The 12,645-nt window shown below is 44.6% G+C and overlaps 1 protein-coding gene across 2 annotated transcripts in view; it reads right to left on the bottom strand.

Annotated features, from left to right (window-relative positions):
• SMYD1 (SET and MYND domain containing 1) overlaps positions 1–12,645 on the bottom strand; it is a 47,392-nt gene that overhangs the window by 13,800 nt on the left and 20,947 nt on the right. Inside the window, exons 4-6 of one of the 2 annotated variants that reach the window (XM_010862240.1) lie at positions 10,728–10,858; positions 7,963–8,001; positions 5,614–5,803 (exon numbers count right to left, since the gene is read on the bottom strand). In XM_010862240.1, coding sequence (XP_010860542.1) covers positions 5,614–5,803; positions 7,963–8,001; positions 10,728–10,858 — 360 coding nt within the window. The remainder of the gene's footprint in view (positions 1–5,613; positions 5,804–7,962; positions 8,002–10,727; positions 10,859–12,645) is intronic. The other variant, XM_010862241.1, reaches the window with a different exon arrangement.

Raw genomic sequence — 12,645 nt, 5'->3', positions numbered from 1 at the left:
AAGGCAGTGAAAGTGTTAGTCACTCAGTCGTGTCTGACTCTTTGTGACCCCATGGACTGCAGCTTGCCAGGCTCCTCTGTCCATGGAATTCTCCAGGCAAGAATACTGGAGTGGATAGCCATTCCCTTCTCCAGGGATATTTCCAACCCAGGGATCGAACCCAGGTCCCCGCATTGCAGGCTGATTCTTTACTGTCTGAGTCAACATGAAAACCCGAGTTATTGTTATTTCTTTATTTTAATAGAGAAACCATTTTGATATAAAAATAATAAAAAGCTTTTGCTTTGAATCCAGGTCAGTTCAAGCAGAAATCATTGATGTTTTGTATCAAGAGAGATGTCAGCTCTTCAATTCAGATAGGAAGATGTGGGCATATGGCCACCATCTGGTAGCAGCTTATCTAAAGTGAAGGGGCAGGAACTAACAGCCACACATCACCTACTTAACTATTGGCACTGCCAGGTAATTATCAAAAAATTCAAAAGCCTGTATGGGAGGGGAGTTTGGAGGAGAATGGATACATGTGTATGTATAGCTGGGTTGCTCTGCTGTGCACCTGAAATTAACACAACATTGCTAATTGGCTATACTCCCATAAAAAATAAAAAGACGAAATGGAAAAAGAAAAAACAACACATCTGATATCAGAATCTTAAAATGTGACTATAGATTTTTGGGTGTGTTTAAGGATATTCTCCTAAAAATGTATAAAATATACAAAAATATTAAAATCTACATGTATAGTGTATTATATGAGCATAGACGGGTCCTTTCAGGATAAGTAAATAGGAAATAAATTAATTAGTACTAATGAACTCAAAGGGGCTTCCCAGGTGGCACTAGTGGTAAAGAGTCAGCCTGACAATACAGAAGACATAAAGAGACACAGGTTTGATCCCTGGGTCGGGGAGACTTCCTGAAGGAGGGCATGGCAGCCTACTCCAGTATTCTTGCCTGGAAAATCCCATGGATAGTGGAGCCTGGCAGGCTACAGCTCACAGGGTCGCAAAGAGTCAGACACACTGAAGCAACTTAGCATGCATGCAATGAACTCAAAATAAATAAGAAACAGATATTCCATGTCATAATAAGTAATTCCTGTTTCTTATCTAATTTATTTTGAGTTCATTTGTACTAATTAATTTATAATTAAACTAATACCTTAACTTGGTTTCTATAAAAAGAAATTTCAAAAGATTCAAAGAAATAACTACAGTTATTTCATTTAATTTCAGAAGTGAGAAAAGAAGATCTTGTCTCTTAAAAATTAGGTAGTGGTTGCTGCTGCTAAGTCACTTCAGTTGTGTTCGACCCTGTGCGACCCCATAGACGGCAGCCCACCAGGCTCCCCCGTCCCTGGGATTGTCCAGGCAAGAATACTGGAGTGGGTTGCCATTTCCTCCTCCAATGCATGAAAGTGAAAAGTGAAAGTGAAGTTGCTCGGTCGTGTCCGACTTTTAGTGACCCCATGGACTGCAGCTTTTCAGGCTCCTCCATCCATGGGATTTTCCAGGCAAGAGTACTGGAGTGGGGTGCCATTTCCTTCTCCAGGTAGTGGTAGAAGCAAGTTATAAAAAAATTACTCAGGTCCAGGCAGCAGGCGGGAAGGCTGGCTGGCTTGCAGATAAGACACACGTTAACCTGCAGGTTCTAGAAGGTCAGGTTAAGGGTGGACACAGTAGCTTATTCCTTTCTGTACCTCCTGTGGTACTGAGCTCAGTGCCCCATACATACAAGCCAATTCACATTTCCTGGACTATAGAACCTTTGATTCTATGAAAATGGGGTTGTTCCTATAAAGAACACATCCCTGAGTGTTTTGTATCCTGCCCTGTATCGAGATTGACTTCTGCTTGCACACACATGTGGGTACACGTATCTGTGTGAGTGCATGTGTCCTTTCTAATTTTAATAATTAAATAAATTTAATTTTAATTTGCATACAGTGTTACATTCCCCTCCCAAATTCAATCCATATGTTTCAGTTCTAACCCTTAGTACCTCAAAACATGACCTTTTTAGAAATAGGGTCAGTGCAGGTGTAATTAATTAAGATGGGGTCAAACTTAATTAAGGGTGGCCCCTTCATCCAATGGCACTGGTGTTCTTATAAACAGAATGCCAGGTAAAGAGAAAGATACATGCATGAGGGGAAGACCATGGAAAGAGGCCCAGGCCCGTCTACCATCTAAGGAAAGAGGCCTAGAGCAGATACTCTCTTCATAGCTCTCAAAAGGAACCAATCTAACCAAGACCTTGATTTCAAATTTTAGCCTCCAGAACTGGGAAACAATATATTTCTATTGTAAGTCACCCAGTTTGGGGTCCTGGGTGTTATGGCAGCCCTAGGAAACAAATTCATATGTCAATGTTTGGCCCCTTAACTCTTTTCCCTTAAGAAATAGAGCTCAGACTTCCCTGGTGGCACAGTGGATAAGAATCCCCCTGCCAATGCAGGGGTCACGGGTTTGGTCCCTGGTCCGAGAAGATGCCACACAGCTACAGAGCCTGTGTGCCACAACTACAAAAGCATCCAGAGCATGTGCTCTGAAACAAGAGCAGCCAGCACAACGAGAAGCCTGAGCACTGCAACGAAGGGTTGCCCCTGCTCACCACAACTAGAGAATGCCTGTGCGCTGCAAGGAAGACCCAGCCCAACCAAACATAAATAAATAAATGATTTTAAAGAAAGAAGTAGAGCTCAGCTAATCACAGTAGCTAAGATGCAAAAACGACCTAAATGTCCATCAACAGATAAATGAATAAAGAAGATGTGGTGCCTATATACAATGAAATATTACTCAGAGATTTAAAAAGAATGAAATAATGCCATTTGCAGTTCCGTGGATGGACCTAGAGATTATCATACTAAGTGAAGTAAGCCAGAAAGAGAAAGACAAATACTATATGGTACCTCTTACATGTGGAATCTAAAATATGAGATGAATGAACTTGTCTACAAAATAGAAACAGATTCACAGACATAGAGAAGAGAGTTATGGTTGCCAAGGGGGCAGGGAGGGAAGGATTGGGAGTTTGAGGCTGGCAGATACAAACTATTATCTATAGAATGAATAAACAACAAAGTCCTCCTACATAGCACAGGAAACTATATTCAGTATCCTGTGATAAACCACAATGGGAAAAAACATGAAAAAGAATTATGTGTGCGTGTGTATAGGCTTCCCAGATGGCACTAGTGGTAAAGAACCTGCCTGCCAATCCAGGAGACACAGGTTCTATCCCTGGATCGGGAAGATCCCCTAGAGCAGGGCATGGCAACCCACTCTAGTACTCTGGCCTGGAAAATCCTACGGACAGAGAAGTTTGGCAGGCAGCAGTCCAGAGGGTCACACAGAGCTGGACATGACTGAAGCGACTTAGCATGCACACACACATGTATAACTGAATCATTTTGCTGTATACCAGAGACTAACACAACACTGTAAATCAATTATACTTCAATTAAAAAATAATAAATGAAAAAAAAAGAAATAGAGCTCCTTTCATATTTGTACATAAAGATATACCTTATCAGTTTTAGTGACTTTGAGGTATTGCCCTAACTTAAATATTTCCCTATTGGTGGTTACTTAGGTATTATTCAATATTTTGTTGTTCCCAACAATGCCACAGTGTCCTATCTCTTTATACATATACCCATGCATGTATGCAAGTATATCTGCAGGGTAATTCTTAGAACAGCTTGGCCAAAGGGTAAAAATATTATCTATTAAAAATAAAAATAAGCTAGTGGCAAAAAAAAAAAAATGTCTAGAGTAGCCTGGGGATGAGAGAAATGAGTGGGGGACAGTAGCACTGATGCTGTAAGTAATTGAGTGGGTCCCACCATCTGAACCTAGAAGTCAATTTTGTTTGTAGCCTTTGCTGTAACCAGAGACAAGTTTCTGCCAACACACAGGATGCAATGTATGTGTGCGTGCTCAGTCACTTCAGTCATGTCTGACTCTTTGTGACCCTATGGACTACGGTCCACTAGGCTCCTCTGTCCAGGGGGTTCTCCAGGCAAGAATACTGCAGTGGGTTGCCATGCTCTCCTCCAAGGGATCTTCCCAACCCAGGGGTCAAACCCAAGTCCCTTATGTCTCCTGCTTTGGCAGGTGGGTTCTTTACACCAGTGCAACCTGGAAAGCCCAATAGGATACAGAAGTTAAGTTAATTCACAAGTATATTTGTGTCTTCAAATGCACTGATGGATTGTGCATTATACAGAAGTACTGAGTTAGTCTCTCCAAGGAGTCTGGCGCCCAGTTAAAAACCTATATGTGCTTTTTCAGATCTGACTATAAGCTGTACCCGGCAGGCCACACAGGTAGGAGGGAAAGCTGCTCTCCCCACGAAAGACTTGGTGCAAGGCCAGTGCACCGCCGTCTCTGAAGGGAGGTGCAGCCAAGGGCTCAGGCCCATCCTGGCAGGTCACACTCTTCACATACAGGCATTCCTGACCCAGGTGCCTTCATTCTTAAGTCTCTCTCTCTCTTTTTAATTGAAGTATAGTTGATTAACTGAGGTCTTGTGGTCTTCTTCAGGAGCCTCTACTGAGGCCTGCTTATTGTGAAAGTGGAGTTGGGGGAGATTTTCTTTTCTTTTTTAGTATTTTCTTGGCCGCACCACATAGCATGTAGGATCTTAGCTCCCGGACTGAGGATGGAACCCATACCCCATGCATTGGAAGCATGGAGTCTTAACCACTGGACCACCAGGGAAGTCCCTGGGGGATTTTGAGACATGCTTCCTCATTCTGACTCTGTATCCCAGACTTTTCTACTCCTAACTCTTCCCCCACCTCCCACCCCCTCACTCACATGCCTCAGGGTCCATAAAACTGTGGGGCCTTCAGTTCTGGGTCTCTCAGCAGTGAGCCAACCCTCACATCTGTGCTGATCTACCTGACCCTCCACCTGTGTGCCTTCCCATGGGGGGAAAATGGACTGGGGGAATCGGCGCCCACTCCAGTCTCAGCCTCATGCTTTACCATTACAGGTAAGCGATTACAAGCTTGCTGCTTTAATTGGCTATTTTGTCGCCTAGCTCTCCCAATTCAGCAAGCCCCTGACCTCCTCGTTGATAAGACTTTCAATGCTCAGTGGTCTCACCACTGATGAGGAAAGAGCTACTCAGGAGGTAAACGTTTTAACCAATCTAAATATCACCTGGTCTGCACATTGCCCATTTCCATAAGACTAGGAACATATCTGTGATAATCTGACAACAAATCTCTTTGCCCATCTGGTCTCTCTATGAGAAACTCTCTGCATCACTTAATGTGCAAGGGGGCAAGAAGAGGAACTTAAATTTACTAAGTGTCTACTCTCTATGCCATTTCCTTTACATAGATCATCCTGTTTAATCCTCATAGCAGCCCCTCACAGTGGATGTCATGTTCTTATTTTACAATTGAGAAAACAGAGTTACTTCCCCAAGCTCAAAAACCTGGCAAGCAGTGGCACCAAGACACTAGCTAGGACCCATCTGTGGTGCTCTGTCCACAAATCAGCAAGGCAAGGGCACCTTGGTTAGCTGGGGAATCCACCCTTGTCTGGCTCTTGAGGAAGATGCCCCAAAGCACCCCAGTAGTGGGGCTGCGTGTACCTTCGGGTTGTCTTTCACCCCCAGGAAGAGGTCATCCTTCAGCCCCTTCTGGCAGTGCTCACATGTGCAGTCAAAGTAGTACTGTCTCTTCAGCTGCTTCTTGCGTTCTTCACTGACGTTAAGGAAGTCGATATAGGACACCGTCAGCTCCTCTCCTTCTGAGATTTTGCCCAGGGCTCGGAGCTCAATTCTGGACCAAGGTAAAGGAAAAGAGTCAATCAAATCCAGGGTGGGATACATGCTCTTCAAGGTTTCAAGGAGTTGAACCTCAAAGACAACTTCCACTAACACTCTGAGAAAACATTCCTCCAAAAGGGGCAATTGTGACATAAAGGACAGTTTTCTGAATAGGTCTGCTCTACTTGTCATAACAATCAAATCTGCTGCATTCAGTCTGTTGCTCTGGAAGCAGCTCAAATAGATTCCCAGTAGAGAGTTGGGCTTGGTCATAAAAGCATATGAAGCTTCCATGTCTACAATTATCCCTGTGCATTTAACCACTGATTGTAAAAAAGGAAAGGAGAAATAATAAGGTACAAACTTCAAACAAGAGAAGACTTAATAGTCATGTCTGGTTGGTCAAGGACGGCTTCTCTCAGAAACACACATATTCAGTTACCCACAATCTTAACCCATTTTGTGTCTAATTATAAGGCCTGGCCTATCTAAACTTTTGGTCCAATGGTTCAGGCCAACATTAAGTGAGGAGAGTTATGCTTGGAGATCTCTGAAGGCAACTAAAGCCTGGCTCTTTAGTACCCCACTGCATTTTTCACTTTTTTGTTTACTTGGGGACATGGATTTGGGGTTGAAGGTGGGTTAGAAAGAGCAGATGACATTTCAACCACCTTCCAGCCTAGACCTGAGCCTCCAGTTACCTACAGCACTACACACCTCACCATGTAATAGAGACAGAATGTGCTGAAGACAAAAGGCCGCTGCACAACTGACACCCAGCTAAGCCAAACCAGCAGAGACCAGCCCGTGGGCCTCTCAGCCATGCATCTTCTACCCACAAGGCCAGAAGCTATAGAAAGAGTAGTGAGCCCAGAAAACCGTGCTTCAAAAAAAAAAAAAAGAAAAGAAAACTGTGCTTCTGTATCTAAGCTGTGCTCCTGTATCTCCCCAAGATCCTGGCACCTTCCTTCCCAGAGAGAACCCATCACCTAGAGAGTGAGTGGCAGGATGCGGAGGGCTAGGAAAGCATCAGCAGAGAGGTCCGCAGTCATTCCCTTCACCTCCCAGAGAGGCTGAGTCAGATGCCATGTGAAAGGCAGGAGATGGTCTCAGTCAGAGGCAACCCCTTCCACATGTTCTGAGGTGACAGCCCAGCAAGGAACAGCTGAATGGCAGTGACACGTGTGTCCAGGTATCTGAGGTGACTACTCCTCTCACAGTGGGGTACACTGCGATGCCCAATAAATGTGATCATATACACACACACACACAACTTATATGGAGACCGGCAAAATTGTCACCTTTAGTCCCTTGTTTCCTTTCATCTCCACCCTAATTTTTGACTGTTACTGAAGGAGTGAGGCCTGGTGTGCTGCAATTCATGGGGTCACAAAGAATCGACATGACTGAGCGACTGAACTGAACTGAACTGAACTGAAGGAGTGAAAAGAAAAAGGAGAGAAGGGCAAGATGGCCTACTCGCAGCTCTGCTTAGAATCCTAATATGTCCTAGCTGCAGGGCATTGACCTTCTCATTTCACAGATGAGGATGCTGATACCCAGAGAGATGAAGTAACTTCCCTGAAGGTCCCACAGCACTTTGGCAACTGGGCCAAGATTTTGAACTCAAGAGCTTTATCATATCATACTGGCCATTAATTCATGGTTGGCCCAGAAGCCATAAAGAGAATATATGAATAAATACTTACCAAAAACATCACAATTACAGATACCAATTATAGAACTAGTCTGAGTATGAAATTGGAGGTTATGAACAAACACACAGTCCTTTAGTAAGTCAGTAATATCAACAGTCCTCATTTCATGGTAAACAGGGTTTAGAGGAATCATGTGTGTTTTTCTAAGAAGATGTGGACTGGAAGGGACTGTCATACTTTGGGGTTAGAGGAGAGAAAGAAATGAGGAGTAAAAGAGAAGGAAGAAAGGGAGCAAAAGCAAGCACAGCACAGAAGGTAGTGGTGGGTGAGAAACAAGATGATTAACATAAATGCATTAAACATACAGCATTCAGCAAAGACGAGATTTGGGGGAGCAGACAGGCATTACAGACAGACAGCAACCAAGGGGTCTCAGGAAGGGGCATTCCCAGCAAATCAGGCCAGTGAGGGAGATGGGTCAGAGGAACAGGGAGGTTTTCAAAGACTGACCCACCTCATCTGGGTGTGAAACATGGATTTCACTGCCTCATGACTGAAAAACAAAACAGACACCCAAATGGAAATCATTATCATCGGCTCGTCCCGTACAGCTAGCAACAGTGCACAGCATTCCAGGTTATGCCATCAAAGCTTTGGCCAGCACAACCAACTCTCTCCCAACCCCTTCTAGCTGAGCTCCCTTGGCAAGATGTAGCCTGGTATAATGGAAAGTACATTTGATATGAAACGAGAAGTTCTGGGTTCAAAAGGACTCAGCCTAGGGCAAGTTACTTCCCTTCCCTGGGCCTTGATGTTTTCATCTGTAAGCTAACAACAAGACTGTCATAAAACAATGAATTCAAAAGTATAGGGCTACCATATTTTTCAACGGCAGGGCAAAAAAAAGCATGCGAACCATTCATGAAAGATGCTCCCGGTTGCCCAGGCAAATTTGAACACCAAATCATGGGCAAATCGGGCTTAGAGTAGCCCTTCAGAGCCTTAGGGTCTTCTGAGTGGTTCGCCAATAGGGCTTCAACTTCAAGTCACCAGCAGCATTGCCACCAAGAAGCAGAATCAAACAATCCTTGGATGGTTTACTCTGGCTAATTTCTCTTTAAAATGAAAGATTGAGGGCAAGAGGAGAAGGGGGCAATGGAGAATGAGATCGTCGGATGGCATCATCTACTCAATGGACATGAGTTTGAGCAAACTCCAGGAGATAGCACAGGACAAGGAAACCTGGCGTGCTGCAGTCCATGGTGTCACAAAGAGTTAGATAGGACTAAGCGACTGGACAACATCAATTTCTCTTTTAATGAAATAAATGTTCCTGCAGGCATTCTTTTCCATAAATAAGTGAAGTAGAGTGCTAAAAAATCATATGGGAAGCTACATATTATTATCCCTCTAAACAAGCATCTTGGGCATAAGGGTGGCCTCTTTTGATGTCTGTCTTGGGAAGAGTTTGAATATGTCTGGAGACCAGTCACACAGGTAGTATGTAAAAATTGCTAGGATTAGAATTGGACTCCTAACATCACAACAAGTATTCTTTCCACTATGGCAGGCACCTAGACTGTTACTGCAAAGTCGCCTTCTCTCACACAACAGCCAAGAAGCTCGGGTACCGCGTGTCTGCTCAAAATTAGAGGATGCATCGAAGCCAGAGTGGACACTGGTGATGATCTGAAGAAAGGGCCCCTCAGGTTTCTATGGTAGTGACAAGAAGGGCACTGGCTCACCACCACTTATGGGAGGGGTACCCAGAAAGACCAGTCCCACTTGTGAATTTAATCCTCCCTGCCTACCAGGGTAACTCCAGACACCAGTCCTTCTGGGGAGGATTCCATGAAGTCCAGGCCAGGGACTCCAAGAGGTTTAGGAAGGGAAACACAAATATACTGGGAAAAGATTGTCATCTGGGTCCAAAATAAACTTTCCTGTCTTGAGGGACTTTCTCAAGTGCTCAAAAGCCTAGTGTCATGCATGCCCTTGTTTTCAGAATTAGGAAGGAAAAGGGAAATCAGAGTCCAGGCTCCCTGGAGCATAAGCTTGTTTCTTGGCTGAGAACCAGAAACCATTATTTTTGGGGGCAAACCTGCTCATTGTTGATGGCTTATAGTCAACTTGAATCATCATAAGAGCTCGTCTCTAACAGTAAAAGAAATATTTCAGTAAAGAATCTGCCTACAATGCAGGAGACCCGGGTTCCATCCCTGGGTCAGGAAGATTGCCTGGAGAAGGGCATGGCTACCCACTCCAATATTCTTGCCTGAAGAATCCCATGGGTAGAGGAGCCTGGTGAGCTGCAACCCATGAGGCCACAAAGACAGACACCAACTGAGTGACTAACAGTTTTCTTTATATCCCCAAAGCTCCCCCTGTCTGAACCATGGACAACCTGGGTTCATCATGTTTTCTGACTCTTCTCCATTTGCACCCCACCTCAAATTCTGTTCTCTGCCCTTCAGTCCTCTGATCTGTGCCTTCCAGGGGGCGAGGGTGAGCTCTGAAGTTTTCATAACCAGATTCTTTGGTCATCTGGCTTCTGGTTTAGCCAATGGGAGGAGATCAGAAGGTGGGAGGAGAGAGAAATTGGGGTATTTAGTCTCTTGGCTCCCTCTCTGCCTGACCACGGTTCCAGCTGTGGCTGGTTTCTCTACAGGCACAGCTGAGCTGTTGGGCTGGGGGACAAACGGCTCCCTCCCATGGCTACAGCTCTCATCAGCCACAGAAACAGCACTTCCTCCATCACCCCTCCAAGTCTAGAGGAGGTCATGATTTCATGTTGCCGCCCAGACCCTGGACACCTCACCATTCTTTTGTCAGTTTCTTCAGCTTTACCCACACTTCTATCAATTGCCCTTTTATTAAATTCTCTTAGGGTAACCCTTGAGTGCGCCTTCTGATTTCTGCTGGTAACTTGACTAACACATGCTCCTGACAGGCGCCTTCTTGGCCAATGATGCTCTGCAATGACCCCTAGATAGAAAATCTCAGGCTTGAAGTTTGAAATTACACAGTAGTTAGAGGTTTATTTAACATATCTCAGCCACCTCAAGAAATATACAAAGACTCAGAAATCACTTTGCTACCTTCCTCATTACATTTTTCCTCTCTACACTTATTCTGGAATAAAATTTCAATTTTCTATCCAGATGAAATCCATGCTAGTTCAGGTCCAACAGTTTACTTTTGGTTTAAGTCAAGTGTAGAGATGATACCCTACTGTCTCCCCATCCCTAGCACACCAACCCAAGTTAAAGACATACTCACTTGCCATTGTTAAATATGACAGTGCAGTTGGGCCAACAGTCATGGTTCACCAGGGCCAGGTTGGGGAAGACGCCCACGCCCACAGCCTGCAGGCCTCGCTGGTCACTGAGTGTGAAACCATTGCAATTAATCTGCCCAGAAGAAAAGATGAGAGTCAGCTAACAGACCAGACATAGACTTGGTGCAGAACACTAACCAGCTGTTGAAAGTATTTTAAAAATAGAAAACGTGGTCTCATTCTGGAAATGCTTAGAGAGTTTGGAAACAAAACAGTTAGTCTCCTGATCTCTATGTGATTCCAAATGACCCTCAAGATGAGTACCACGTGAGAGTCTCAATTTGCACCATTACCTTGAAAGTCTAGGGTAGCTGTATTCTTAAAAAGTCCAAGATAGGAATTCTATTGTGGCCCAGTGATTAAGACTCATTTCCTTCACTGCCATGGGCAGGGGTTCGGTCCCCGGTTGGGGATATAGGATCTCACAAGCTACACAGCAGTGCCAGAAAAAGCCCCGAACTGCTCTTGTGTTGCAGAGATTGTGTACAATAATAAAATAATATCTGGGACACTGGGATGGTTAATTTTATGTCAATTTGGCTGGGCTGTGGTGACCAGATATTTGGTTAAACATGATTCTGTATGTTTCTAAAAGGTGTTCTTTGGGTGAGGTGAACATTTAAATTGGGAGGCTTAGAGTAAAGCAGGTTATCCTGCACAATGGAGGTGGGCCTCATACAATCAGTCGAAGACCTTCATAGAGCCAGACTGATTCCCCAAGTAAGAAGGAATTCTTTCAGCAGATTGCCTTTGTACTTGAAACACAATTCTCCTTTTTGGGTCTTCAGCCTACTGGGCTACCAGCAGCCCCTACAATCACAGGAGGCAGTTCATTAAATCTCTTTCTCACTCGCTCTCTCTTTCTACACACACACACACACACACACACACACACACATCCTCGTGGTTCTGTTTCTCTGGAAAACTCTACTACAGAAGCACTGGCACGTGGGGAGGACTCTGAGGTGCTGAGCACGATCATACTATTTTATTACGAGAACTCCCTCCTCAGCCCACTCACCAGCAGCCCAGCAGGCACGCAGCCTGCCAGATGGGAGACAAGTTCCCACAGCCCACAGCCTGAGTCGGCTGACCCACTGGGCTCCCATCCCCTCCTCCCTCATGGCTTCAGAAGGCCTGGATTTGTGGCTCAAGACAAAGCCCTCCAGAAAGCCCCTACTCTCCTCTCCCTGCATCCCCATGATCAACCCATTAGATCTGGGAAAAGGAAGAATCTTATTTCCAAAGTGCCTGGTCAGCAAGAAGAAATAGTGACTGGATCTTCATTTTCTTTTCTTTCAAGATTTGGGGGGTGGAGGGAGGTGGACCATGTTTAATCTTTATTGAATTTATTACAGTATTGTTTCTGTTGTTCTGGTTTTTTTGCATGAGGCATGTGGGGGTCTTAGCTCCCTGACCATGGATGAAACCCATGCCCCCTGCATTGAAAGACAGAGTCTCAAGCACTGGACCACCAGGGAAGTCCCCCTGGGTCTTCATTTTCAATGTGGAGTAGAGAAAGTATAGAAGTGCAGATGAACAAGAAAGTAAATCACCATCTAAATATGCGGTGGGAGATAAAGAGTAGTTTTCAGGTGGGATGTTGGTTTCAGACCCCACGGGAATGACCTCATAGTAACACAAGACCAGAAAGAGAACTGAGTGAGAGCTACTCATCTAAGGCCTCCTTTGCCCTCCAGAGCTTTTCTTGGCTTCCCCAGTCCACACTTTATCTTTTGATGCAGATCATTTTTAAAGTGTTTATTGAATTTGCTACAACATTGCCTGTTTTGTTTTGTGTGTGTGTGTCATGTGTGATCTTAGCTCCACAACCAGGGATTGAACCTGCACTCCCTGCTT

Source organism: Bison bison, unplaced genomic scaffold (genome assembly GCF_000754665.1).
Source record: "Bison bison bison isolate TAMUID 2011002044 unplaced genomic scaffold, Bison_UMD1.0 scf7180017864480, whole genome shotgun sequence".
NCBI classification, from domain to species: Eukaryota; Metazoa; Chordata; class Mammalia; order Artiodactyla; family Bovidae; genus Bison; species Bison bison.
This window is presented reverse-complemented; position numbering and strand designations above follow the sequence as displayed.